At 55.7% G+C, this 25,695-nt stretch overlaps 7 protein-coding genes across 7 annotated transcripts; 2 read left to right on the forward strand and 5 right to left on the reverse strand.

The window, feature by feature from the left end:
• Positions 1-844: 844 nt before the first annotated feature.
• On the reverse strand, positions 845-3,572 carry GGS23DRAFT_351864 (choline-sulfatase). Its single transcript, XM_051513136.1, has 4 exons — positions 2,544-3,572; positions 2,109-2,443; positions 1,468-2,043; positions 845-1,393 (listed from the first exon to the last, which is right to left on the reverse strand). Exons 1-4 carry the CDS (start codon positions 3,204-3,206, stop codon positions 1,270-1,272), a joined length of 1,698 nt encoding a protein of 565 aa, XP_051374426.1. The 5' UTR covers positions 3,207-3,572; the 3' UTR covers positions 845-1,269.
• A 1,694-nt stretch (positions 3,573-5,266) lies between these two features.
• On the reverse strand, positions 5,267-6,621 carry GGS23DRAFT_553907 (mannose-P-dolichol utilization defect 1 protein). The gene is made up of 2 exons (XM_051515498.1): positions 5,746-6,621; positions 5,267-5,657 (listed from the first exon to the last, which is right to left on the reverse strand). The coding sequence occupies exons 1-2, from the start codon at positions 6,349-6,351 to the stop codon at positions 5,388-5,390; spliced, it is 876 nt and encodes a 291-aa protein (XP_051374427.1). The 5' UTR covers positions 6,352-6,621; the 3' UTR covers positions 5,267-5,387.
• Positions 6,622-7,626: 1,005 nt separating this feature from the next.
• Positions 7,627-8,690, reverse strand: GGS23DRAFT_553910 (uncharacterized protein). Its single transcript, XM_051515499.1, has one exon. It carries the CDS (start codon positions 8,322-8,324, stop codon positions 7,689-7,691), a length of 636 nt encoding a protein of 211 aa, XP_051374428.1. The 5' UTR covers positions 8,325-8,690; the 3' UTR covers positions 7,627-7,688.
• A 593-nt stretch (positions 8,691-9,283) lies between these two features.
• Positions 9,284-11,393, reverse strand: GGS23DRAFT_553912 (guanine nucleotide exchange factor). Its single transcript, XM_051515500.1, has 5 exons — positions 11,128-11,393; positions 10,999-11,073; positions 10,861-10,937; positions 9,685-10,799; positions 9,284-9,634 (listed from the first exon to the last, which is right to left on the reverse strand). Exons 1-5 carry the CDS (start codon positions 11,180-11,182, stop codon positions 9,529-9,531), a joined length of 1,428 nt encoding a protein of 475 aa, XP_051374429.1. The 5' UTR covers positions 11,183-11,393; the 3' UTR covers positions 9,284-9,528.
• Positions 11,394-12,508: 1,115 nt separating this feature from the next.
• Positions 12,509-18,983, forward strand: GGS23DRAFT_553920 (uncharacterized protein). The gene is made up of 3 exons (XM_051515501.1): positions 12,509-12,758; positions 12,867-16,035; positions 16,097-18,983. Exons 2-3 carry the CDS (start codon positions 12,973-12,975, stop codon positions 18,356-18,358), a joined length of 5,325 nt encoding a protein of 1,774 aa, XP_051374430.1. The 5' UTR covers positions 12,509-12,758; positions 12,867-12,972; the 3' UTR covers positions 18,359-18,983.
• Positions 18,984-20,438: 1,455 nt separating this feature from the next.
• On the forward strand, positions 20,439-22,737 carry GGS23DRAFT_553926 (galactose mutarotase-like protein). Its single transcript, XM_051515502.1, has 3 exons — positions 20,439-21,168; positions 21,225-21,542; positions 21,713-22,737. Exons 1-3 carry the CDS (start codon positions 20,911-20,913, stop codon positions 22,085-22,087), a joined length of 951 nt encoding a protein of 316 aa, XP_051374431.1. The 5' UTR covers positions 20,439-20,910; the 3' UTR covers positions 22,088-22,737.
• Positions 22,738-23,439: 702 nt separating this feature from the next.
• GGS23DRAFT_616853 (uncharacterized protein) lies at positions 23,440-24,940 on the reverse strand (the record flags this gene model as incomplete). Its single annotated transcript, XM_051520812.1, has 2 exons — positions 23,440-24,796; positions 24,827-24,940. 2 exons carry the CDS (start codon positions 24,938-24,940, stop codon positions 23,447-23,449), a joined length of 1,464 nt encoding a protein of 487 aa, XP_051374432.1. The 3' UTR covers positions 23,440-23,446.
• Positions 24,941-25,695: the final 755 nt, after the last annotated feature.

Genomic DNA, 25,695 nt, shown 5'->3' on the forward strand with positions numbered 1-25,695 from the left:
CCTATGGGAGCTAGTTCGCGTACGTAGAATCTATCTACCTATCTACGAACCTATAGGAGCTAGTTCGCGCGCGCGTACGTAGAATCTATCTATCTATCTTCGAATCTATAGGAGCTAGTTCGCGTACGTAAAATCTATCTACCTATCTTCGAACCTATCTTCGAACCTATGGAAGAGGTAGGTAGGTAGGTAGGTAGGAGGTTAGGAGGTACCTAAGGTAACAAACGTAAAAGATATAAAGGTATAAAGGTACGTACTTAGTAACATAGAGGTAACCGGGTAATCCTATAGAATATACCTTTTTTAAAATAATAACATTATATCCGGATGGTAACTATGTCGGGAAATGATAATAATATCAGCCTAGAGTTTAACTCCTTCTTATCACGAGGTAGATATTATGTCCAGTCATAGAAAGGATTACTAACATAGTGTCAATAAACCCCCCCCTCCTTATATGGTGGTATCTACCGGAGATACGTACTCACATGAGTAAGCGGACCTATAGTAGGAGGCAGGTCGGTACCGACCAACCGAATCAGGAGGTCATTGAGATTAGGTAAGCAACGCCTAACTTTACGTACAGGCAGGTGCAGGTACCTGCCTGGAGAATAGACAAGACATTCGAAGTACCTATACTGTCGTCAGGGCTTGGCTCAGGTATATTATATCTACATTGTATCTACGCGTAGAGGTATCTACGTGGCATGTGTGAAGGTAGGTACCTAATATAAGTATATATACGCAGGCAAATACTATTGCGTAATCATAACTCTAGGCAGACCCCGGCCACCCAACCCCTGCCCCCGATCATCGGCTGGCCGCGACCAACAGCACGCTAATCGCCCACCCATGCCCTTCAGGGTCCGCTGACGTCGGGCAGTATTAGGCGGGCGGCACAATGTGCCATGATATAATAAGCCGCTAAGAGGAATCCGATTCGTCCCACCAAACTACACGCCTACCTACCACAAGAAGCCTACGTATGTAGGTAGTTCACCGGGCTGGTATCTAGCACCTCATCACGCACGACAATATTATTTTGCTTGGTACTCGTAAAGTCATGACTCCGTAACTCATCCCGCTCAACTCACATATATCATCCCCCGAATATAGGCATAGGTATATACTCTCAAAATGTCAAACAACTTTGGCCCGCCAAACCAGTTCGCCCCCCCGCTAGATGCGCCACCATAGAGACCCGGTGCTCTATACCGTGCTATTATAAGCATAACAAAGGGTCATGTCGTATGCTATCGTATCGGCGATTTACTCGTTATGCGAGCCGGCCTGGTCGACCAAGATGTCGCGGGTCTCGCGGCCGTACTTATCGACCGGAGGGTATCGTGCCCGGCGCTCCAGGTCGTCGAGGGGTAGGAAGGATCGGATGTACCTAAGGACGACTATTAGCCTCGACTACCTCGACAAAATGCCAGCAGTTAGGGTTTGGGTGGGGGAGATGCTCACTTCGAAGTGCCATTGTCTCCCGGATTGTAGTCCCACGGCTCAAACTTGCCCTTGTTCAAGGCGCCCCACACGAGTCTTCGTGTCCGTTGCGAGAGCAGCACCTGCTGTGTGATAGCATCGAAGTCCCAGCGGGCCTTGGCCTCGGCCTCGAACTTCTCGAACTTCTCCCTCGCCTCCTCTTCTTCGGGAGTCAGTGCCCCCTTCTTGGACACGAGCTCTGCCAGGTTGACGAGCTCCAGGGGATCCGCGTCCAGGTTGAAAAGCTGGGGCGGGTCGGTTGGGCAAGTGATGTACTTCCACGGGCCACGTCGAATCATCATAAGGGGGCTAATTGTTCCTTCTCCGGTGTACTCGGAAATCACGGTGTCGTGGCCCTCTCTACCCTCGAGATGGGGCAGGAGAGAGATGCCGTCCATCGGCAGCCCGGGGATGGGCGCGGTCCCGACTAGATCGCATAGCGTAGGAAGGATGTCCAAGGTCGAGACGTTCTGTTTGACCCGATGAGGCGTGAATCGTCGGGGGTCCGAGACCAGGAGCGGTACCCGTACTGAAGGTTCGAAATAGCTCATCTTGTACCTAGAACACGGTGAGCATCATGTCGCGGATCTCCCCCCGTTAACGGGTTAACGACAATGACTTACCATAATCCACGCTCTCCCAGCATATCACCATGATCGCCACTAAATATGACGATGGTGTTCTCGTCGAGTCGGCAGTCCTTCAGAACGCGGAGAATACGGCCAATGCAGTCGTCTACGTAACTCACGGCACCGTAGTACGCCCTTCGAGCGCGCTTGATCTGCTCGTCGGTAAAGTCTTCGTCCCAGAGGTCGCATACCTTTAATAATCTCTTGCTATGGGGGTCCTGCTTCTCCTTGGGAATCCGGACTTTCGGCAGCGCGATATCTACGCCCTCGTAGAGATCCCAGTACTTTTCCTCGATCGTGTACGGGTCGTGAGGATGAGTGAGTGAGACCTAAAGCATTCCTTCCTGTTAGTCCATTGCCCCGTCTCCAAATCCTAGCAATTTTCCGCCGAAGCTGGTTCGGGGGAAAAAAGCTGCTTAAATTACGTACCGTCAGGCAGAATGGCCGCGAGTCCGGCCCCTCCCGAACTTGGTCGTAGAGAAACTGGGTTGACCTATACATGACCTCCTCGTCGTAGTCCAACTGGTTACTTCGCACACACGTTCCGGCCTGGAAGATGGAGCTAGCGTTGTGGTACCATTCCAGCCGCCTGTCCGGCTCGTCCCAATTCACGGCCCAGCCGAAGTCGCCGGGGTAGATATCGCTAGTAAGCCGAGTCTCGTAGCCGTGAAGCTGGTCTCCGACAAAGTGCATCTTGCCCGCCAATGCCGTGTGATAGCCCTTGATGCGTAGATAGTGCGCGTAGGTCGGCACGTCGCTTCCGATCTGCGAGGCATTGTCATACGCCCCGATCTTCATGGGTAGCTGTCCGGAGATCAAGCTCATGCGCGAAGGCGCACAAAGAGGAGAAGGGCAATATGCCGAATCGAACTGAACAGACTTTTCCGCCAGCGCGTCCAGATTCGGCGTCTTGATTTGCGACTCCGGGTTGTATAGCTTGAGCAGCGGCGCAGCTAGCTGGTCGGCCATGAGGAAGAGAATGTTAGGCGGTTTGGACACCGATGCTGGCGCCGCCGCCGCCGTTGCCACTGGCCGCCGGCGGCTGTCGGCGGCCAACTGCGGACGAGAAACGGAATCGATATCGGGGGCCATTGTTAAAGCAACCACCGGGCTCTACGGCTAGGCTGAGGAAGAGGAGGCCCGAGTCAGCCACCCGAGTGAGATAAATATACAGGGCAGATAAGAGCGAAGTGCAACTCGAACCCGGAGAAAGTAGGCGGCCAGAGTTGCACGCAAGCAGGAATAAGATGGAATCTCGAGCCTAGGTAAAGACGAGAAGAAAACAGTAGGGAGGAACAGAGGCGGGAAGAAAAAAAGGGAAGGGGAAAAAAGAGGGTTAATAAAAAGCGGACTAGTGAGTAGTACAGAACCTAAGAGTGGCTTCTTCTGGCCTCTCTACCATCGGAGACCCAGACCAAGAAGGATCGCGGAGCTGGCTAAAGGCATTGGCTACGAGGGCCGGAGTCGGGGACCCGCGACCACAAACAGACGTGTAACAGAGGCGTACAGGGACGTGCAAAGGAGGGGGGCTCGGCGGGTGGACGGCTGCCGGGGCGAAGAAGCCCGCGTTCGCGAGCGGAGACGCAGGACAGGCTCGTCTATATCTACCTTGCCTACCTACCTACCTCGTGGTCCGCCAACGCAACGAGAGGAGAAATCGGCCGCCATTTGGAGGAGCTGAGTGGTCGTGTGCAAATGGCCGGAGGACCAGAGGAGGTCGAAGACGCGGTTGGACACAGACATGTTGGTACCTGTTAGCCGTAGATAGGAGATGCTAGGCACGTCGTCGGTATCGGACCCGTGGCTGGCGTGATCAGAGAGAGCAATGGCGGCAGACGCGCTAAGAGGCGCTGGATCGTGGCCCTGCCCCTGCCAACCCCGTGGAGCAAGTGGCCGGCGACAAATACGGCCACCCCCGTACTGCAAGGGATGGCACGCCCCGTTGCCCTATCGGCGGCGGCGGCAAGTAGTCTTTTCCCGATTGGGGATGCACTCGCGAGGATGATTCGCTCGCTAGCGCCAGGAGCACCCCAGCAGGCGCACACCACCCCCGGGTGCACGTAGTGAGCGCTAGGTGCGTGCTACGCAGTAGTCAAATGAAAATGGGAAGGTGTGCTCGTGCCGTGGTTGCTACTCTACTGCCGGTTGTTGGACGGGGACCTGAATAATTGAATTAAATCTGGGGATTCATACGAAGCCGTGCTTTAGAGACAAACGGCCGAGCAAAAACAGGGGAGATTACATCACCGCTAATCACGTCAGAGCCCGCTAGTCTCGCGTGAGAGAGGGGAGAGAGAGATGAGACGCTCATCTCTCCTCTCGGAGTTCTTACTCTCGGCTTTGCCATGCCAATCTCCGCCCGTAGACATAATACACCCGGCACCACGGCAATGCTGCAAAGCACCGGCAGTCCTGCGTCGAAATTATAGACCTACCTACCGGCTAACGGCCCAGCATCGATATGGGGAGCTTCCAATAGGTACTGCCATTAGCCACAGATTGCCCGGGCAACCCCCACCCCATTCGTCCGCCTGCCCCTCACCATCACGCCTCTCTCGTCACGCCCCCTCTTTCTTCGCCTCAGCAGCAGTCGCCGATGCGGGCACATATTGATCCAAAGTGCCCGGCGGGAACCATCTAAGGTGAGATGTAGTTGTTAGTCGGTTAGAATAAGCAAGGCCGTTGAACCCCAACCCCCCTCTTTGGCGAGTTTCCAACCCCTTCCCCGTTCGCTCCGTCGCGGTATAGACAGAGTAGAGGGTAGGTTGACACATAGGTATAACCTCGCTCGACATGGGCTTATCTCCTCTGCACGTGTCACTACGTACGGCAGGCTAGGGGCCGCTTCGCGTTACCCCCTCCTGCCCCTATGCCCCTTCGTTTTACCCTGGTTTGAATGGATACATCCCCGCACAGGGCCGCAGTCGGAGGCGGAGGTTACCCGCCCGCAGCAGGCCTGACCAGGCCATTCCCCAACCGCCTATATGCAGATAGCTACGTGCGTATATGATCAGAGATCAACCAGGGTCCTGCTGCTGCAATGGTAGAAATAGCAGCCAAGGGGATGCCGTGTCACCCGGCAGTCTGGGACGAAAGGGAGCACCCAGAAAGAAGGCTGCATGGTCACTACGGGTCGCGGGGCGAGCCAGAACTCGACGACGTAATGTCTGTCTATTAATAAAGAGCACCCCATGTGTCTCTCGAGATAGCTAAAACCGGTATATAACAAAAATCACCCGTGTCCGTCCAGGGTGAGGCGCCGACGCTAGGGATCTAGCCCCTACGTCGCGTAGTCGGCCCCTTACTCTTAGGGGTGGCCGAGGACACGCCCGAGCTGGGCGCTGCAGCCGCAGCCACCGGAGCAGCCTCCTTCATCTTGCCCCGCGCCTTGGCCGACGGCGCGTTCCAGTAATACACCATCTGCGCGGCGAGAACCAGGTTCAGCGCGAAGCCCGCCACAAAGCCGTACAGGATCAGCTTATCATCGACCTCTTGCAATGTCGTGAAGATACGGGAGAGCGAACCGGCGAGATAGTTGAAGACCTATGGGGGTGCGCGCAGGATGTCAGCCGAGTCTGCTCGTTACACGTTGGCGTCTGAAAAGAAAAATTTGAAAAAAAAAAAAATTTACCGTGAATGCGCTCAGCTGTCCCGTCCCACCTTCCTGGTAGATGGCGGCGATCTGGGGCACCTTACTGGCGACACCTAAGACGCCCGCGCCAGCCTGCAGGTAGCTCAGGGTTTGCATGTCCAGGATCCTATCGCTGAATAGCGTGACCGCGCTGGTCGCTAGGACTGCCATGAACAGCGCCGCGATGTTGGGCCGGCCGCTGTAGTCCAGGACGAGGATGGAAATGATGGCGTTTTGGCCGAGGATCAGCGCGGTCTCGCCGTAAGTGCTGAAGGGGAAGCCGTTGCGGACGTTGTAGGCGAGCGAGATGAGGTACGACGACGTCTCGAGGAGGTAGGAGAGAAAGCTGACGCCGGACGAGGACTGCGACTTGAGGAGCTTGATGATCTGGGGAACCTTGACGATGGACGAGGCGCCGATTATGCCGATGCCCAAGCCCTTGGAGATGCCCAGCTTGAGGCACTCCGCGTCGGTCGGGTCGAGTTCGAGGATCAAGGTCTTGTAGCAGGCATCGCCGATGATGGACACGCCGAGGTCGCGGATGGGGGCCGGCAGGCTCTCGGTGATGGGCCGCAGCGGCTGCAGAGCAGTTCGTAGTGCCTCCATCGCGGATTGTCGGAATGAAGCCCGCGAGAAGTAGGGCGTTTCTTTTCTGTCTTCTTCTTTTAGCAGTATGCGGCTATCCTTCGCAGGCAGATATCGAGAAACTGGCTCTCCTCCAAAGTCGCGTCCACGGCTCTCCGCGAGAAAGTGAATGTGGTGAGGCAAAGGCGATTAGTGGCATTCGGAGGCCAGCACAGCAATATGAGTAAAATGCTCTGATGCGGCGAGGAGTGGATCCCTCTGCTGAGGACAATATGCCAACAATCACGTACGTACCTTTGTACCTCATGTTGTCCTGGATAGTCCTATCAGCAGCCTTGGATTTCATCACATGCGATGAGCACCAGATACCTTTAGGTACCTCAGGTATTAGGTAGGTACCTGTATGATCACCCAAGAGGTGCCTCTAATATACATTCATAGGTACATGCATGTACTTTACTGATGCATACCTGTAGGTACAATGTACATGCATGCAACAGAGGTACCTACGGTAAGTACCTATCTCCTAGAACTTAACTTACTCGGGTGGCTCTAATTAGAAATACTGAGGCTGCGCTTGGACCATATGCCTCCTACATCACTTCATAAGCCTACAGGCATTCATAACCTTCGCAACTTACTCCCTTTTCCTATGGACTCTGTAAGAGGGGACTCTGTCAGTAAAGACAGAGAATCAACCCCGTTTAGCAAATCCTGTCTCATTACACAGCCATACCCAACCCAACCTAAGGCGTCTAGGGGTGCGTACGTATATGCGTGCCTACAAGGGCACAGGTCTCCCTCAGACGCGGAAGAACCTGCAAGGCACCTCTAGGCAGATGGCCGGATAAAATAGGTAACACGACGGCCTTCCCCTTACTCCTAGGGTAGCCTAGACACGCCCGCCTCACCTCGCACTCACCATGCACTACAGCCTCAGTGTCTTCCCTTCTTAGCCTGCGCGGCGTGGAATGCCGTCACCAGGCGGGGGCAGTTCAGGTTCTGCTTGGGCTCCCAAGTGTTGCTGCTCTGGGGGAAGCCGGCCCACTTGATGAGGTACTCCACCTCGCCCGTCTGCATGTTGAGTCGCGCGTCGGCGATGCCCTCCACCGACCAGGTCTTCCGGCCGCCGAGACGGGCCGGGGCCGGGGCCGGGCCGGGGTTCTTCGGGGTAGACTTGGCGGCGCGCTGGCCGCCGCGACCGCTGACAGGAGTGGCTGCTCGAGCAGGGGCCGCAGCTCGGGCACGTTTATTCTGCGACGTAGGAGCGGTGCGTTAGCGTGGTGCGTGGGTTGCGGGGGGGATTCTAGTGGGAAGGGAAGAGAATGGGAAAAAAAAAGAAAACAATGAACCTTAGACTAGAGGTGCAAGTGAAACGGGATACGTACGTTTTGTTGGGCGATGCTGCTCGCAGCCAGAAGGGCGGCGGCGCGAGTGCTGTGACGCGATGGAGTAGCACCGGCCTCCGGGCCGCGTCGAGGGACCTTAGTTTTCTTTGCGGGGCGGCTGTCCTTGTTGCCGTCTGACGCGGGCGGCGCGTCCTTGCGCTTCCGGGGGCGTCCCAGACGCTGCGGTGCCTCCTGAGTAGGGTGTTCGGCAGCACTCTGATGGTCGCTTCCATCCTCGGCCTCTGGGGCGCGGGTGGCAACCGTGTCCTTCACGCGCGGGGCGCAAAGACGGTTCGCGGTGTGCTTACCGTTCATGGCTCCGAAATGGGCTCCGAGATATGAATTCTTCACGTCGTCGTCGTCGTCGTCGTCGTCGTCGTCGCTGTCGTTTTCAGACGCCTTTAAATCGACCACGCTTCCCTGGAGGTCGCTAGTGGCCGCGACTTTGCCCTGGGAGGAGAGGGCGTTCTGGGGAGCCTTGTGGTTCGTGCGTTTGTGAGAGGTGGCATCCTGCTTGTCACTTCCGCCAGGCATTACAGCGGCGGGAATGCTGTAACGCGAGTTATCAGTGACATTAGATAGGTGGATGCCAGGGTTAAGAAACATATAGACGCGAAGATAGGATTTTGAGCATTTGCCACCCTATGTGGATGACTTACCTGGGGTCGGCTCCGGCGCCGGCCTCAACCATGGGAGTAGGGGACTCGTGACCGCCCCCCGATAGATTGAGACGAGCCATCTTGAAGTGCCTATGTTGTCTCTGAGTCTTGTTTTTGTTCGCACAGATGGAGAAATGGAGGGGTGGTGGAGGAGGATGAAACGAAGGGTGAAGAGCTCAAGGATAAAGACAAGATCTTTACGAGCCGATGGGGAAAGGAAGGAGAGGAAGAGGAGGAGTAAGAAGGGCATTGGGGGTTGGGAGGAGATAAAGTATGTATTGCGGGTCACAACAACTTAGTGCCTAAAGGCAGGGAAAGAAATAATTGACCATTTCGAGCAACAGTTATGGTGGCGAAGAAGTTCGAGATAAACACCTCTCGACATGGGCCAGTTGGTGAGGTAGAAACAGCACATCGCCCTTTATGTTTGCTGAAGAAGCTAGCTGCTTTGGAGTGTTATACAGGCTTATAAGAAGAGAGGGAGTAACACTATTAGCGCTCAGGCTTATTATATCTATCAAAACCCAGGTGCGGGCCCTCCAGCATCCATGGCTTGTATTGCAGATGTAAGCCGAAGGAGGAACTGTCCATGGCAACTTATATTAGTGGTAAAATGTGAAACCTCAGGCACTGACGCCCATCTGTAGTAGAAACCTCAAGGTGTAAGGCTCATGAGGTTCTATACCAAAATATGCAATCACAGCCACAACATGGGTATAGATGTCAGCTTCCTCGGCTGCCTTTCGCTTTAAAGTGCCGCTGGAGTGTGTTTATCGATTATTTCCTGGGTGAATCCGGATGTCAAGGGTGAATATTGCTTCTACCTGGTGGCATCACAAAGCCTAGCCTGGGCAGACGAGTCACCTCTCGAACCAGGGCTATCGCGCTCCTTAACATTCGATTTGAATCGGTGCTGTCTAGTGAGATGAGATGACTTGGGGAATTATATTGGGTTGGCTAGCTACCATCTAGATACTGTGTATATATCAGGGCGTAATACGAGGAGACGACTAGCTTATAAATGACCCATCATAAATGTCCTTCACTTATTGAGGCAAACGCAAACGCGACCGGGCTGCTTTTGTATTCACACCGGTTGTGGATTGTTCCGTTGCGCAACGCCGAGCTCTGGAGGCTCCTTGCTGCTTAGACTAATCGACGTCGTCTTCATAATCGTCGGGTAGTTCTTGGAATCTTCCCTCTTGGACGGCCGTTCGCACCGGATTTTCGGCGGATATGACACCGTTTGCTCTCAATCTACCACGTCATTTGTTAGCAGGAATTATCTATTGTGAGGTTTCTCTTACCTTTCAAAGAGAACGAAAAGCCTTTCTGCCTCTCTTTCTCTCTCAGCTTCAGTCATCTCTGGACCTTCGGGCAGTCTTTCTGCATCTAGGAATTGACCCGTTATCGGATTAGTTGGCCGGCTAACCCCGCCGTGAGCGTTTCTGGAGCCTTCTGAGATGTTCTCGGGAACGGGTATATTCCTGTTGAACAGGAAGCCTGATGCAAACCCGTAACCGACGTTATCGACAAACATAGAGGCGTCTTTATCTGACAGTTCGAAAAATAGATTGGATATTGTGTCGCGAAGCCGAGGCGTGAGGGCGTTTGTTGAATTCTTCAAGAGCCAGGATGGCAACGAATCGGTCCGGCCTAGTACTTCAGTCCTATCGGCTTCTGTTGGCAGGAGCTGCGTGCGTATGAACTTCTGTACATCTCCCGGCGCATGCTCGTGGAGGGTTCGAATCACGCTAACTAAGGGTGTGACTGACGTCTCCAGCTCTTCGCCATCGTGGACAGTTCTCGAGCGGGAGAGCAAGTCTACCAAACGGCCTGCTAACACGTTGGGCTCTTCCGGGGGGTATACGGAGCTCTGGACATCTTCAGCACCGAGATCCAGGTTAAGGAGAGCGTTGACTAGGGAGCCAGTCGGGGGATCCAGCGGTTTCTGCGTCGCGAATGTGCCCTTGCACAACACGGTAACTATGTGGGGTATAGCTGTAGTAAAAGAAGATGTCCGCTCCTTGCAATAATAACTAATGTTAAACAGAAGCTTCAGCGTTTCGATGAGGGCCATCTCTTCCATCGGATCCGACGGAGAGCTTGTCCCGCCGCGGCGTTTCGCGTGCCGCTCGAGGTTTACGTTGATAGAGTCCGCCAAGTGGTGCTTGTCGATGAGCTCGATCAAGTTGGCGCTTGTCGCGTACGTCGTGAGGAAGAGTATCCTCGAGACTAAGAACTCGTCATCGCGGCTATCGTTTCGGAGTATCTCGCAAGCGCTGGCTCCACACCCAAGGTCGATGAATATCTGCCGCGTCTCTTGCTTCAATAGCAGGGCGTTGCACAAAACGCGCAACGCATTTCTAGACGTCGTGCCAGCCGGGTTGTCAAAAGCGTGCCGGGACAGCGTCTCGATACCCTAGAAATTGTAAGTGTTTATGCGTTAACGCTGCGTGGGCGATCCGCGCTGGTCAACCTGCCTCTTTGGTGAAGATAGGGTCTGCATCACGAGGGTCTCTACTATACACCTTAAGTTCCTCTAACGCCGAGTCTCGTTCTTAGGAAATGGCGAGTTAGGATGGCCTACTTCAATATGCGATAACAAGTAAGCGACTCACGATGAGGGGTTAGACTGGTAGTGATGAGATCCTGGGTCAAATTCTCCATTAGATCCGTGACAGCATTCAGCTTAGCTGCGTATCTGCGATGAGCATCGTGCTACCCCATAGGACGCACCAGCTACTAACCGGACCCTGTGAGTGCCGCGATGGCAGCGGCCTGCCGTTGGCCGGGTTGGGCCATTCCGGCAGGATTCGTGAGCGCTTCGAACCAGCCAGGTAGGTGAATGCCTAAATGCAGACAATATCCGGTGTGATGTCACACTCGATGAATAGTGGTTACAGCTCATAGGTGGGCTTGGGAATAGAGGAGAGCCTCATCGATCCAGCACGGAGGCAGCCGGCATGTAAAATAGCAAGGCTACAGTCGCCTCTGCGGAGCACGGGTGCCATTTTGAACTTCGTTACTGAGATGGGCGTAGTCAGCTTACCTAAGTACGGGGATATAGGCGTGTATTTACCTAGGTACCTTGATTACTAAGTAGGCACCTACCTCTAAGAGGTTAGGTACCTACGCGCTGCCTGCCCTAACGGAGCGCCACCAGCTGCACATGCCTATAGGTAACTACCATGGCAGGGGAGGGGGGGGGTCTATCGATAGTATGTCTGCAATATTAATACAGTATGGATATAATCTTTAAATAAGGCAATAATAATAAATACTTTTATAAGGTATGAAGTACTTATAGCAAAAGTTATAATACGGATTTTATTATAATCTAATATAAGTATTATAATATAGTTATTTTAATAAGGTAGGTATTTATTACCTTTCTAATATTATAATAATTTAAATATATATTTTAACTTATTATTATATAGGATAGCTATTATATCCTTAAAAAAGCTACTAAATTAATATAGTGTTCGTATTATACCTATGTCGTATCTTAAGTTTAATTCGTTTTAGTATCGCGATAGAAATACTTTTAGTTATAGTGATACTTTTAAAGGAGGGTAATAGTACGTAACATAGTATTAACAGACCCCCATCCCCTAGTATAGTATGTGTGTAAGCTAAATAATTAAAGTAGCCCAGCCGTAATCAAAGCAGAGAGGAAGGCGCGACTAGGGAGGGGCTGGGGTTCCTACACTTGCACTTGCACTTGCACTTGCACTTGCATTTGCACTTGCAATCTTGCATTTGCACTTGCAATCTTGCATTTGCACTTGCAATCTTGCACTTGTACTTGTACCTGCACCTGCACCTATACTTGCACTTATACTTACGCTTGTACTTATACTTGCACTTGCACTTGCACTTGCACCTGCACCTGCACTTGCACTTGCACCTGCACCTGCACTTGCACTTGCACTTGCACTCGCACCTGTACCTATACTTGCGCTTATACTTACGCTTGTACTTATACTTGCACTTATACTTGTACCTGTACCTGCACTTGCACCTGCACCTGTACCTGTACTTGCACTTGCACTTATATTTGCACTTGCACTTGCACTTGCACTTGCACTTGCACTGCACCTGCACCTGCACCTGCACCTGCTTTCAGCGGCTATAAATACCTACCTAGGTAAAGTAGAGGCCCAGGCGTTCTCGCGTCACACTGGCAGCAGCTACGCAAGAAAGCTTGCCGCGTCGCGTCTGGCATCATTACTTTTTTTCCCCCTTCGATCAGTCTTTATATCGTACCGGGTGGCCGAGCGAGACGGGCCATCTCAGTTACCACCTAGACTGCCCGTCTTATCAACCTGCCAACCTACAGAGTGTGTATTGGAGCCATCGATCTGCGGCTGCATATGTTGGTTTTCCTTCTCTTCTTCTTCTTCCCTCTCTTTTCTTTGGAATTAGCGTCGCTCTCTTCTGTAATCGCTTGCCTTACCAACTCCTCAAGGTCTCTCTTGTCTAGGTAACCGTCGAATACCTTCCCGCCCAGCTCTCTCGATATAGAATCCATGGTCGCCGAGTGTCCACAATAGCCTCTGTATAGTGGGAGCCGTCGGCTGTGAGCAGCCATGGTATTGCAACTGGACGCTGTTCCAAGAAGTCTGGAGTTGTTACCCGCGAGACCCCCGACGCCGCCTCGGGAGAAGAAACTAGACGCCGATTTTCCCGCAGCTCCTATCGTTGCCAATCACCCTGTCGATACCCGCCTGAGCCTCCACACGCCACCCAACTACCCCCCGGACTCCACCGATCCCCTCGATACCAGCTCCCGGAGAACGAGGAAGCGGGTTGGCTTCTCAGCACAGGCCGAGTATTGTGATGCTCCGACCTACGCTCCTAAGGGTAATCCCCCGAGCCAGCACACCCCCATCTCGGCTCCGTCGTCGGCAGCTGTGGCCAGACCTATCAAGTCCATATTGAAACATACGTCGAGCCCTGAGCCCCGGAACCCGCTAGACCTATTCGCCGTCGACGACGAAGCGACCGGCCAGATCAACATCGCCGCCATGTTGGACTCGACCATCAAGCAGCTCGCCGGAGCGGATAGGCAGTCCAAGATCGATGCGTACATGATGCTTTCACGGGCCCTCAGGACATCCAACAACCTGCCAGACCGCATCGCGCTGCAGGACAAGATGAGCCTCTTCACCCAGTTCATCCAGCGGGATGTCACGACGAAAGGTCCCAACGGAAACACGGACGCGTCCATGGTGAACCACGCCCTTACCTTGCTATGCACCTTCTGTTATTTTCCCGCCATCGCCTCCACCATGTCGTCCGATTTCGGGGTCTTCATTATCGACCATTGCATTCGGTCTTTCGAGGACCCGTCCGTCCCCAAGGACGTAGCCAGACATCTGATGCAAGTCGTCGCCTCCCAAGACTTCTCGCTCAAAGTCATGACGGCGGATCGCGTCGGTCGGCTGGTCGCATCTCTCCACAGGATCGAAGAACACCTCCAGGGAAAGAGTATCATAATGTCGCGGATCTTGATATACCAGAGGCTGATCAGGCAGGTGCGAGTTCACATGGTTACCCATTCGGATTGGCTCTTGGACTTGTTCACCGACATGCTTAGTAGCATGAAGGAGATCCGTGCTGCCGCTATTGCGCTGGGCCTAGAAGTTAGTTTTACTATCGGCAAGGAAAAGCAGCTCGCCAGGAGAGTCATGGAAATACTACAATTTACGGTTGAAGAGACCAAGTACATTGAGTATTACGCAGAGAGGCTGATGGCTATGGCGGAAGACAAGAACGGGTCGGCCTCCGTCCCCCAGGTCTGGAGCGTAGTCATCCTCTTGCTGAGGTGTCCGGTCAATAGGTGGGAGTTCTTCTCGCTGTGGTTAGAAATTATCCAGCGATGTTTTAACAGTGGCGACTATCACACCAAACTCGAAGCGAACTACGCGTGGAATCGATTCGTCTACGCCCTACAGCTCAACGGGACGTCCCTCTCGAAGACTATCGGAACTGTATGCCAGCCTTTTATTAGCCAGCTGAGGCGGAAGGGGAGTGGCAAGCCGTTCGACGAACTCCGGAGGGTTGCTATAGGGAGCGTGTGCAACCTATACTATTATGTCTTCAAGCCAAATTCGAGTCCGGCGCAGGTCGACAACTATTGGGACGCGTGTGTTCGGACTCTGTTGCAGCGATTGGTCTCTCCTGAGGTCGACAGCAAGAACACAGAGATGCCCACGGCCGCCGCATTAGAGAATTTGGCCCAAGCAACCCTTATATTAACCGGGCTTTTCAACTCGTCAACTCCCCGTATATGGAAAGAAGATCGCATTGCCGAGAAACTCTTGGTAAGACCGGACGAGCTGCCTGCGCTGGATCCAAAATGGATCAGACGAAACGCGGCGAGGGTGTTTTCGGTCGTGGAGCCCATCCTAGAGAAGACTTTCTCGGACCTAGCGAACTCGGAGTCCCTCTCTTACCATCTCTGGCGCACACTCGTTGGTGCCGTATCGATTGCTGCATCCAAGGAGGTCAAGGTGTCCACCGACACAGCAACCTTCATGGCACACGCTTTTAGTGTGCTCGCCAGAATATGGACTCGAGGGCTAGTCGAACCGAACGATCAACCTGACCCAGAGCAGAGATTCTTGGATGCGACGCAGGTGTATCTTGTGGTGATGATCGACTCGCTAGGTCTGTTGCCGTTCACCGAAAAACTCCTTTCATTGAATCAGCACAACACATTCGTTCCAGTCGCAACGCCCTCTCGTCGGTCGGGAACGTCCCAGGGTCTCGAACGAACGCCTCTCCATCACCTGTTCTCGATTCTTTCCACCCTGCCTCCGGGCATTCCAGATGGCGCTGGCCTGTCCGATTTGATCAAAGCCGCTTTGGGGCCCTTTATGGTAGCCCGATCGCCTCATGCCAAGGTGGACCTGAGTCGCGAGTTGGTCCAGGTCTTGCCTGCAGACGTCCCTTGCCCCTACGGACCGTGGGTCTTCATATCCGAGTCTCTTTCTCCGTCACTAGAAAATAGCCAGTCCAGTCATTCGACTACCACCTCTGCGAGCGAAGCGACAACGATCGGCCACGAGTATCGTGAGATAGTGAAGCACTTAGAGAGAGGCCTCAAATCTACGCCGAACCTGCCGTGGGAACAATGGCGTTCTCTCTTTCAGTTGCTAGCTACCCGTGTGAACTACGAAGCGGGAGAGGCAGGCTGTGCTATCGCCGTCGTAGAGCCCCTAGCTAAAATATGCATGGAATGTTTTCCTGCGGCTCGTGATTACCCAGTACCGCACAATCTCCCCGAGAGCATTATTGAGTTAATTGCTACTGCAAAGCAGCCTCGAGATCGACAGGCGTTAGACGCCGCTCGACGGCGTCTATGGGGCACGTCCGTCGCCGGACCGCGATCGGCTTCGTTCGACCCGTTCAGCAACTTTTACCGTATGACGAGCCGCCTACTCGAGACATCGTACATGCAGCCAGACCACTACGATCAAGACGATATTGTGGTGCCCTTGCTAACGGAGGTGACTGGCTTTCTAATACGATGCAACCGCTCACTCGTGTTCAGGTCGTTGACTCAATTACGGCGTGGTATCGGTCTCTGGATTAAAGACACGGACGCTCGGTACAACAGCAAACAATCCTCGAAAGTGTCTGGGGCTGTAAGCATATTTACAAATTTCCTATCCGTCTCGCCCTATACGATTGACTGACGACTCGCAGGTGAAAATTCTGTGGGACCGAATCTGCAGCGTATTTCTAGACGTAAAATCGCTGGGGAAACTGAAACTCGGCGCCGTCGAAGAACTCCTCTGCTCGGGCTTCCAGAGCAAACATAGGCATATTGTCAATGCTGTCTCTTCCATGTGGAACTCTGCCTTTGAGCAGGCGGAGGATATTCAGTACCCCGAGAAGCTCAAGACAGTGCTTCTCTCCATTCATCCCTATGTCGACGTTGTGCTACCCGGCTTGGATACTGCGGGCTACGAATACAGCGTGCAAGAGCCGTCCTTTATCGAATCACAAGACGACTCGGAGGACCCGGTCCCATCCGCCGAGAGGGCGATCCGTAGGAAAACGCCTCTGACAGACCGGCCTTCATCGTCCGGGCGACCCGCCACCCCTGGGTCTGTCCAGCTTTCTTTGTCAATAAAGCAGAGGTCTGACACTACGCCCAACGCTTCTCGTCCCAGGTCCGCAGGACATAGCGTGACCCCTAAACCGCGACATGATGACTCTCAGGTTGAGTTCGCGCCTATCGAGTCGTCCCCGAGCTATATCGAGTCCCAGCTGTTGACGGATCGCCAAAAGGAGGTCCGCGAGCGGCAACAAGAGAACGTTTCCCTGTACCCTGACATTCGACTAAGCGTAGAGAGGAGAAGGTCACCCCGGCTCGCTCATGCGGACCAGACCAAAACGTATTTTCAGGAGGCGCGTGCTTCCACTCCTCAGCCTAAACTCGACTTCGAGGACGACCTTGTCCCCTCCACACCCACACCCCGACGCGGTCGTGCCCTAGTCATCGACGACGATCATGAAATGACAGACGACGCGCCCTCGTCACCGCCAGAGCCTCGTCGGAATTTATTAGCAGCGATGCAACCACGATCGAGAAGTAACAGCGTGTTCCAGGAATTCCCGATGTCGTCTTCCCCAGTTTCAGGATCGCCAGCACCGACTCCACAGGCTCCATCCACCAACCAACCGTATGCGGAGCAGGATATTTCAGAAGGCTCTCAGCATGACGCCTCGCAAGACATGGACGCTTCGCAAGACATGGACGCCACAAACGCAGACGATGCGACGGAGAGCACACCAACGCACGAGCCCGTTGGCGTTGAACGCTGGTCGGATCCGAGCGAAACCGCTGTCAGACCAACAACTCCGCCAAACCCGACGAAAGCGCCCGAGTCACCGCCAAAGGTATTTGTAGAAGCTCCCACTAGCCCAAGTCTTCAAACGCCTCGGCCTCTTCGTAGCAACTATCCGCCGACCGGCCGAGAAGTTATACAAACCACCGCAGTTCTACCACCGCCAAAGTACGGCTCTTTCGAGCTCAGCGACGGCGAGGAGCGGAGTATGGCGCGACTTGTGCTCGAGCTAGATTCTGGAGAATATGAGCAGCATTCTAGAAAGGAATCGGCATCACCTGAGAAAGCACCCAATACGGATACGCCAGCTCTTGCTGTGAGCATGGGGTCGGAAGAGCTGGGCGGTCCACCGGAGAAGTTGGAGAGCAGTCCGCTATCGTCAGCCCCTTCGTCGTGTGCAGAGGTTGAAAGCTCCCCATCGTCATGCCAATCAAAGAAGAGGAAGAGGGAAGCGGAGAGCAACGCGGAGCCAGGCAGCAGCAAGAAATGCAAGCAGGACGAGACCTCGGAAGCTGACGATGCCGAGGCGATCTCGGACAGTCAAATTCCCCAAGCTGACACGGGCGATGTAGCCGGCATTGATGCGGAGATGGAAGATGTGGATTTAGGCGCGGACGCTCCCTACGACCCCGCACGAGACTCCCCAAGACGAGAGCCAACGCCGGCAGAGGCCCCACAGGCCTTGCCGGCCGCAGATGACGAAGGCAGCCTCTCGGGAGGCGAGTCCGAGGCTGTGAACCTGCAGATATTGATGGAGGCATCTCAACATTCGGAAGTCGAGGCAACGGCAGCCGACGTTACCGCTGTCTCAGGGCTGGCAGATGGGGGCTACTCACCGGCTGGCGCAGACACGGACATGCCTGAGGTGGCGGAGCAGGGTGAAGAAGGCAAGGCGGCAGATGAAGCTGATGAGGCTACAGACGACGGGCCCCAGGCTAGCGGAGAAGCGGTGAGGGAGAAATCAGCAGCGGAGAGGATCATGGGGGCCCTCCAGGAGGGCCTGGAAGGCCTCCGGACAGCGACGCTGACACGAGAAGAGGCGAATAGGATCGAGGACATGTTCTTCGACATCAAGAGGGAATTATACCTAGCGGAGAGTCGGAGCCGTCGATGAGCTTACACATGCATGGGGGGAATTGCCATCTACATCGAATCGATGGTGGCGGGAAGGGGGGAAGGGGGGAGGAGCTGCCCAAGGTACGGTATAGCAATATTACTCATATATGATACGAGAGAATGGGGAACTCGGCATCGATACAGGCGTTGAGGTTGGGGAACTCAAGGACACCGTAGGTGGGACGACGATAGGTCCCCCTCCCACGGTTCGGCATGCAGATATATAATACGTATGTACCGCCGGTTGAATGGAATCCATGTTCGCGGACGTGTGATGGTTCTAGCACGAGGCAGCCGGCTGCTACGGGAGGGTGCGGGTTTGTGCCCACATACACGCGTGTGTGGTTGGTAAGATGCGTAGGCGGATAGAGATACCTAGTTTGGGTGCGGATGCGTAGGCATGATGAACGGGTGTATTCGATGCTGTTGCCTCTCTTTCTCTCTTTTTCTATCTGTATCCTATATGTGCTCCGCCACGCCGTCCTTCATGCCGTCGGCGGCGGCGGCGGCGGACAAGTCGTATAGGCGAGGCGGCAAAGGTGCGGATGGCAATCTAGAGGGACAGGTAAGCTGCAGGGCAGGTCGACAGCAGTTTCAGGTGATGCAGCGCAACGCGAGGCAGAGCTGTGAGAGGTCCCCGCCGCGGCCCTGCCCCCCACCCAGGCAGGTATACCGGAGAAGGGGGGGGCGGCCATCTGGAGCACCACATCGCGAAGCGAGCGCACGACATCGAGCACTACGGCGGCGGCGGCGACGACGACGACGACTATGCGTAGAGGTCGATGCGGATGGCCAACGATACCTAGGCACAACCCTCGGGTACTTTGGATAGCTTGACCTCGAGAGCACCTTTCAAGCCAGGAATGCACCTACCTATCCTACGTGTTGCTCTGATTGTAGGTATGTTAGAAGTGATGTAATCCATTAGAGAGGGCAGGTATGCACCCATAGAGGTTAGGTACCTACTGTATTCGCATAGGTACCTAGGTACCTGAGGTTAGGACGAGGTAGGTACCTAAGATACAGGTAGGTAGGTACCTTGGGGGTCTCTCTTACGCCCCTCCTCATGACAGACGACACCCGCCAGCCAATGGAGAGGTATACCGGCGGGAGGCTGGGATATCGGATAATATAGCTACATAAGGGAGAAGTTATTATTAGATGTTTGACGTCCTCCCCGTCTCCCCAAATGCATATTCCTCACCGAGCAGCATCAGGCACTTGGAGGAGGCTTGAGGTGCTGATTATACCCAAGGTGCCTTCTACTACCTACCTTGGAGATGGGCAAGTCACCTAAGGCAGGTAGGTAGGTAGGTAGGTACATCCATACCTGCGTACCTGTAGGTAAGCACCTGGGTAACCTAGGTAGGTACCTCCTAATGAGGGCAACGTCAACGGCTATAATACGAGCCATATTGCCAACGCAACTGGGGACACGGGCGGGTTACACATGCTCTCTGTCTCTATATCCTCGCTTAGGCACTAGAAATGGAGGTTTAATACGTGTGATATCTGTGACATCGCATGAACTACCCGCCTAGGATGCGGTTAGGTCTGCTCTGGGTATCTCGGAACGCCCCATACTACAGCCGCCTGGTATTCCCGTTCTCCTTGCTCTACACGAGAGGTAGCGAGACCTTACGTAGGTACCTACCTGTCGAGAGAGAGAGAGAGAGAGAAGTGAGACATCCACCTGCCTCCCGCCTGCCTACCTAAGGTACCTACCTACCCAAAAATATAGGCAGGTACTAGAGGGAATACAAAATAGGTATACATCCTCTATGCCTCCATGTAGCAGATGAGCTAAATAGCAAAGACTACCAAGTAGCGCTGTTAGGAATCGAACCTATCCTTCGTCAAGTAACCCACTGATCTGTAACTAGGCGCTGTCGAGGTTACAAAGAGGTACCTACCTGCTCGTAGGCACGGCCTCGTAGGTACGGCCATGTACCTTTGCCCCACCAACCAAGACCCAGCAGGACGGGAGTATTTACTTGCTAATACCACAAGGGCAGGGCGGGCAGGCTCAAACCTCCCGCACCTACCCCGCCATACCGTTCCTTCCTCTCCTCTTCCACCTGAGCTGGACTTTTTTTTTCTCTCTCTCTTATATTACATATACACATAAATATATAGGTATATATATATATATACATACATACGTTGTTATACATAATACCCAATTTCTTCCCTGCCTTGTCCGCTATCCCGCCTCCTTCACAGCCTACCCAACCTTCCCCCCTTTCTCTCCGTCATCCTTCTTCTTCCTCTTCTCATCGCCGTCTCGCCGCATCTTGTCGCGTCTTGTAAGCTCGCTCTGGTACTCTCAATTTCTGACTTGCCTACCCCGGTCTCCTGTGCCAATTCTGCCCACGACATGTCCCTCCCGTCTTGTCCGTATAGCCTACGCAGGCTGCTTTTTCCTCTCCCAAACTTGATACCGTCCCGCACGTAAATTAACCAGTCAGCCAGCAGCCGCAAACCAGACGAGATCGCCTTGAATCGATCGACAGACTCGGCTAACCCAATCCTCCAGGCAGCTAAGCAGCCATGGTTGACCGACCCAACAGGCCCGTGGCCCTGGCCACTACCCCGGGCCTCCCGCCCCAGCCCCAGGTCAACATCTCCCACGGCAACTCGCGCGTATCCGCCGTCCTGCCCTCCGGCGAGAGCGTCGAGGTCCTCCTCCACGGCGCCACCATTACTAGCTGGAAGGACCGCTTCGGCACCCAGAAGCTCTGGTTGTCCGATGCCGCTAAGCTCGACGGCACCAAGGCCGTACGAGGCGGCATCCCCCTCGTCTTCCCCGTGAGTGTGCTTCCGGACATGTGAGATAACCAGCTAACGCGCATCTCCCTCGCTAGGTCTTCGGCACCGCACCCGACCACGCCGCAACCTCGAAACTGCCGCAGCACGGCTTCGCGCGCAATTCGCGATGGGAGTTCCTCGGCAAGTCGTCCTCGGAGTCGGCAGGCCCGTCTGACGCCTCGGTCAAGCTCGACTTCGGCCTCTCGTCCGCCAACCTCGACGACCAGGTTAAGAGCCTCTGGCCGTACACCTTCTCGCTCATCTACAGCGTCACCCTGACCCCGGAAAACCTGAGCACCAACATCGTCGTCACCAACGACGGTAACGAGCCCTTCGAGTTTCAGGTCCTCCTTCACACCTACCTTCGTATCAAGGTACGCAGAACCTCCTTCTCCCTCCCTCCCCCCTGCTACCTACACCTAACTACACGCGGTTGCGCACCATTTAACTCTACACTTATCCTTGGCACCCTTCCCGCCTGCCGGTGGTCCCCACTATGAGTAGTCAACAGCTGACTGTCCCGCGCCGCGCGCTCCGACAACAGGACATCGCCAAGATCCAGGTCACTGGACTGGATAACTCAGAATATGTCGACAAGGTAGACGGCGCGCAGACCAAGACGCAGGCAGGCGCGGTGTCCATCACGGGCGAGACGGACCGGGTTTACACCCCGGCCGGTGGACCGTCGGTTCCCGTCGTGGTCGAGGAGGATGGTGAGGCCGTGTTCCGCGTCGTGCGCGACAACCTTAAGGATGTTGTCGTGTGGAACCCGTGGACGGACAAGGCGGCCGGTATCGGCGACTTCGAGCCCAAGGACGGCTACAAGAACATGATCTGCATCGAGGCCGGCTCCGTCAACGGCTGGGTCACTCTCGACTCGAAAGACGCCTTCGAGGGCGCCCAGACGATCTCGGATTGACTTCTCCTCCGCCGCGGCACTGGTTGCGAAAGGGGTGATTCTGGCGACGGCGCGGCCCGGGGAGAGAAGAGGAGGGTAGATATGGCAGTGGTGGGGAAACTATGAGACGGACGGGCGGGTAGTCATGATAAAGTGCTTCTTAAAAAAAAACAAGAGAAAGTGAGAAAAAAAAGCCACCGCAATGACGATAGGCAGTGGATGCCGACGACGACGACGATGATAGGCGATGCTTTTAACGACTTAGGTGGCGGTGGGTAGCTACCTACCTAGTCCCCGCGCTGCGTACCGGCAGGGGGCCAGGGACATTCGACCTGACCGATCACGGGACGAGAGGCGAGACGAATAGGAGAAGACGGCGGGTGGGATGGGCTTGCCATAGGTCCGTAGGTAGCCATCGCACACACGCATGAACAAGAACAGACAAGGCGGCACGGTTCCCGGCCGCCGCCCGCATCCCGCTGCGCGGACCCCCTCGCCTTCACGGAGGGGGCGCGTCTTGCCGTCTCTTGCGTTATTTTACTGTTGTTAAAACCGTGCGTGTTGAGACGTGGGCACACCCACGTATATAAACCTACCTATATGCCTATATACCTATGCGTAGGGGCGTGACGTAGGGAACGTCCGTATATATATATCTATATATATATATAGGTACGTGGCACGTTCCTCACCTCTCTCACCTCTCTCGCGCCTTTTACCCCCCCCCCCCTCTCCCCCCCGCTCCTGCGTCTCCCCTTCTTCCTCGCCTTGTCTCGGTCCGCCCCGGGGAGATAGATATCTACCTAGGTATCCAGAGACAGCTAGAGATACGAGGACGGAGATAGACGGGGCCGGGACGCACAGACGGATAGGATACGCTGCGTCCTGCGCGGCGGGCGCGCTGCCGTGGAGGCGCGGAGAGAGAGAGAGACACACACACAGTCTCCTAGCTTCAGACCCCCCCCCCTCCCCCTCTTTTTTTCCCTACCGCGTCGGATGGACCGAGCCCGCCTACACCTCCCTCCCGCGTGATTCTAGGTACGTGTAGGTCTAGGTGCAAAACAGGGGTAAGAGTCCCGCGGCGCCGTGGGAGACGAGGTGGACTAAGTGGTGAATTAGCGCATGAGCGAGCGGGCCGACATGCTAGCTCTCTCTCTCTCTCTATCTATCTATCTACGTCCAGCCGGCTCGCACCGCGTCTCGTCGTCTATGCTTCTACCTACTCCTACTCCCACCCCACCGCGCGCAGTCGTGCGTCGTGCGTACCCCTTCTTCTTCCTATTCTTCATTACAGATATTATTATCCCTTACTCCCACTCACCCTTACCCATTCCCCCTTTCTTTCCCCCTTCACCACCTCCTCCCCTCCCCTAGTCTTTCTCACTCGCTTAGCCCCCTCCACGTCCACCTCTCCGGTGCGAACACGACCTCGTACCGCCCGGGGCCGTAGACCCCGACGGCGGCGCACACGTCGTGGTAGCCCTCGAGCCCCGTGGTCGGCAGGTCGCGCTCGCGGTCCGTCTCCTCGCGCAGGTCCCAGCGGCCGCGCTCGGCGCCGTCGCGCGTCAGGAACACCTGCACGCGTATGTCCGCGCCCCCCGCCCCGCCCGCCCGCGAGAACTCCATCCCGAGCCCGAGCGTCTCCCCGCGCCGGAACGGCCCCGTGAACGCCTTGCCGCCCCACCGGTCGTTCACGAACCGGTGCCCGTCGTCGCCGTGCACGCCCAGGCTCGCGCGGTGCCACCCGGGCAGCCGGAAGGACGGGTACGGCGGCGCCACGAAGCCGAGCGCGAGCGCGACCTCGTCTTCGCCGTCGAGCACCCGCACCTCGTAGTATATCGTCTTCTTCGTCCGCGCCTTTTCGTCGATGCCGGGAGGCGCGAGCGGGCTATGCGCCGCGGCGAGGTAGAGCGGCGGATACGTCGCCAGACACGTGTCCCCGGCGTCGTTCGCGGCCCGCTTACTCACATCGACGCGCCAGACGCCGACGTCCGTCCGTGCGAGCGAGCCGCCGAAGAAGGGCGGCGCGTGCAGCGCCACGTTTCCGGTGCGCGCGGCCTCAAGCACCGTCACCGCCCCGCCTTCGTGTCCCAGCAGGTGCTCTAACGGCAGTGGCCCGTATGGCGGGCGTGTCGCGCACCACCGCTCTCCCTCTTCACACTCCTCCTCCGTCGCGTTCTGCGCCGGCGACCGGTCGAACCCGGCGAAGAAGTCCGGCGGTGGCGGCAGCAGCGCCGTATCTGGAACCGCCGCCTGCCAGTCGTGCTGCGGCTTCGCCGACGGCGGAGGCCCTGGTGGAGGTGCGTAGTCGTTGGTCCCCGCCAGCGGCCCGGGATTGCTGCTACCCAAGAACGGGTTATTGGGGTAGGTGTTGCTGTTCGCCGCCGCTGGCGGTGGGCCCGGTGGAGGGGTGTAGCCGTCGACGGCTGCGGACGGCGCCGGGTTGGTGAAGAAAGGGTTATTACTCACCGAAGACGCCGGCGGTGGTCCCGGCGGGGGCGCGTAGTCGCCCTGGGACCGCACGGGGGGCGGCCCCGGAGGTGGGGCGTAGTCCTGGGAGTCGTCCGCACCGAAAGGCTGGCGATGAGAGTGGGACGGTGGCGGGCCAGGTGGAGGTGCATACTCCTGCGGCAGCGCCTGCGATGGCGGCGGACCTGGCGGTGGCGCGTAGTCCTCCTGCTGGGGGTGGTGAGCAGGCGGCGGGCCGGGCGGAGGCGCGTAGTCCTGTAGCTGCGGCCCCGGCTGCGGCGGGGTGCTCACTCGAGGTTTCGGAGACGGCACACGGCTCGACTGGGGCCGCAGCGGCGGGAGCGGCACCTGGGCCGGCTTGGGGGCCAGGTCGGCCGAAGCGTCCTTGCTGCTGCCGAAGCACATATTGACGGATGGGTTTGTATATATGCCGGTAGGTAAGGTAGGCGTACGTAGCACGCGCTTGACTTTCCCGTGCCGCCTCTCGTCAGACGGTGTAGACGGATAGGGAGGCGAGTCGAGCCGCTCGGGCCAAGTTCAATGTGACGCGGAAGGCGAGCGTGATACTGCCGGTCTTCGTTTGCCCGTGCTTCCCAGAGGAGGAGCACGAAGCTGGTCGACGGTGTAAGATGAGGACGGACAATACGAATACGTGCTTATGTAGTATCTTGTCTCCGTGGAAGCTGTGCCGGATACGTCAACTCCGGTCCCTAGCTCGGAGGGTATAGTAGTAGGGTTGAGCGGGGCGATGATGCGACGATAACAGGCCGAGCCAGCGTCCTGGAATTGGTGAATCCGTGATGAGCTGTCGTCGTAGGAGGAAGAGCGAGAACAGGAGGGATGAGAGTGGGAGAAGGAGTGTAAAGTACTGACTTCGAAGGCCGCATTACTACATTCGGTCCATTAATAACTACGGCCAGGTACTACCCGAGGTCCTTAGGCACCTGTAGCATGTACCTATACTTACAGGTAGGAGACACCTATTACTACCTCTCAGGTCATCGCCACCTATGTGTAGGTACGTAGGGGCCTGTGGCTTGGGTACCTAACCCCCCCCCTCAGCCCCCGCGGCGCCATTACTACTGCGACCAGGACAGGCCACCTATACAGGTACCCGAGGCAGGTCAGCCAAGCTCAGGTCAAGTCAAGCTAGCGCATTC

This window comes from Durotheca rogersii, assembly GCF_024521655.1.
Source record: "Durotheca rogersii strain YMJ 92031201 chromosome Unknown GGS23scaffold_4, whole genome shotgun sequence".
NCBI classification, from domain to species: Eukaryota; Fungi; Ascomycota; class Sordariomycetes; order Xylariales; family Xylariaceae; genus Durotheca; species Durotheca rogersii.

What these genes read in the sequence shown, in the direction of transcription:
- GGS23DRAFT_553920 (XM_051515501.1), top strand. Translation starts at nt 12,973, where the DNA reads ATGGTATTGCAACTGGACGCTGTTCCAAGAAGTCTGGAGTTGTTACCC. An exon ending in CCTCGAAAGTGTCTGGGGCT is followed by an intron (nt 16,036 to 16,096) that starts GTAAGCATATTT and finishes GACGACTCGCAG; the next exon opens with GTGAAAATTCTGTGGGACCG.
- GGS23DRAFT_553926 (XM_051515502.1), top strand. Translation starts at nt 20,911, where the DNA reads ATGGTTGACCGACCCAACAGGCCCGTGGCCCTGGCCACTACCCCGGGC. An exon ending in GCATCCCCCTCGTCTTCCCC is followed by an intron (nt 21,169 to 21,224) that starts GTGAGTGTGCTT and finishes CTCCCTCGCTAG; the next exon opens with GTCTTCGGCACCGCACCCGA. An exon ending in ACACCTACCTTCGTATCAAG is followed by an intron (nt 21,543 to 21,712) that starts GTACGCAGAACC and finishes CTCCGACAACAG; the next exon opens with GACATCGCCAAGATCCAGGT.
- GGS23DRAFT_351864 (XM_051513136.1), bottom strand. Translation starts at nt 3,206, where the DNA reads ATGGCCCCCGATATCGATTCCGTTTCTCGTCCGCAGTTGGCCGCCGAC. An exon ending in CTGGGAGAGCGTGGATTATG is followed by an intron (nt 2,044 to 2,108) that starts GTAAGTCATTGT and finishes ACCGTGTTCTAG; the next exon opens with GTACAAGATGAGCTATTTCG. An exon ending in GGAGACAATGGCACTTCGAA is followed by an intron (nt 1,394 to 1,467) that starts GTGAGCATCTCC and finishes AGTCGTCCTTAG; the next exon opens with GTACATCCGATCCTTCCTAC.
- GGS23DRAFT_553907 (XM_051515498.1), bottom strand. Translation starts at nt 6,351, where the DNA reads ATGGAGGCACTACGAACTGCTCTGCAGCCGCTGCGGCCCATCACCGAG. An exon ending in GACAGCTGAGCGCATTCACG is followed by an intron (nt 5,658 to 5,745) that starts GTAAATTTTTTT and finishes GCACCCCCATAG; the next exon opens with GTCTTCAACTATCTCGCCGG.
- GGS23DRAFT_553910 (XM_051515499.1), bottom strand. Translation starts at nt 8,324, where the DNA reads ATGTTTCTTAACCCTGGCATCCACCTATCTAATGTCACTGATAACTCG.
- GGS23DRAFT_553912 (XM_051515500.1), bottom strand. Translation starts at nt 11,182, where the DNA reads ATGGCCCAACCCGGCCAACGGCAGGCCGCTGCCATCGCGGCACTCACA. An exon ending in ACCCTATCTTCACCAAAGAG is followed by an intron (nt 10,800 to 10,860) that starts GCAGGTTGACCA and finishes TACAATTTCTAG; the next exon opens with GGTATCGAGACGCTGTCCCG. An exon ending in CTTTTCGTTCTCTTTGAAAG is followed by an intron (nt 9,635 to 9,684) that starts GTAAGAGAAACC and finishes ATGACGTGGTAG; the next exon opens with ATTGAGAGCAAACGGTGTCA.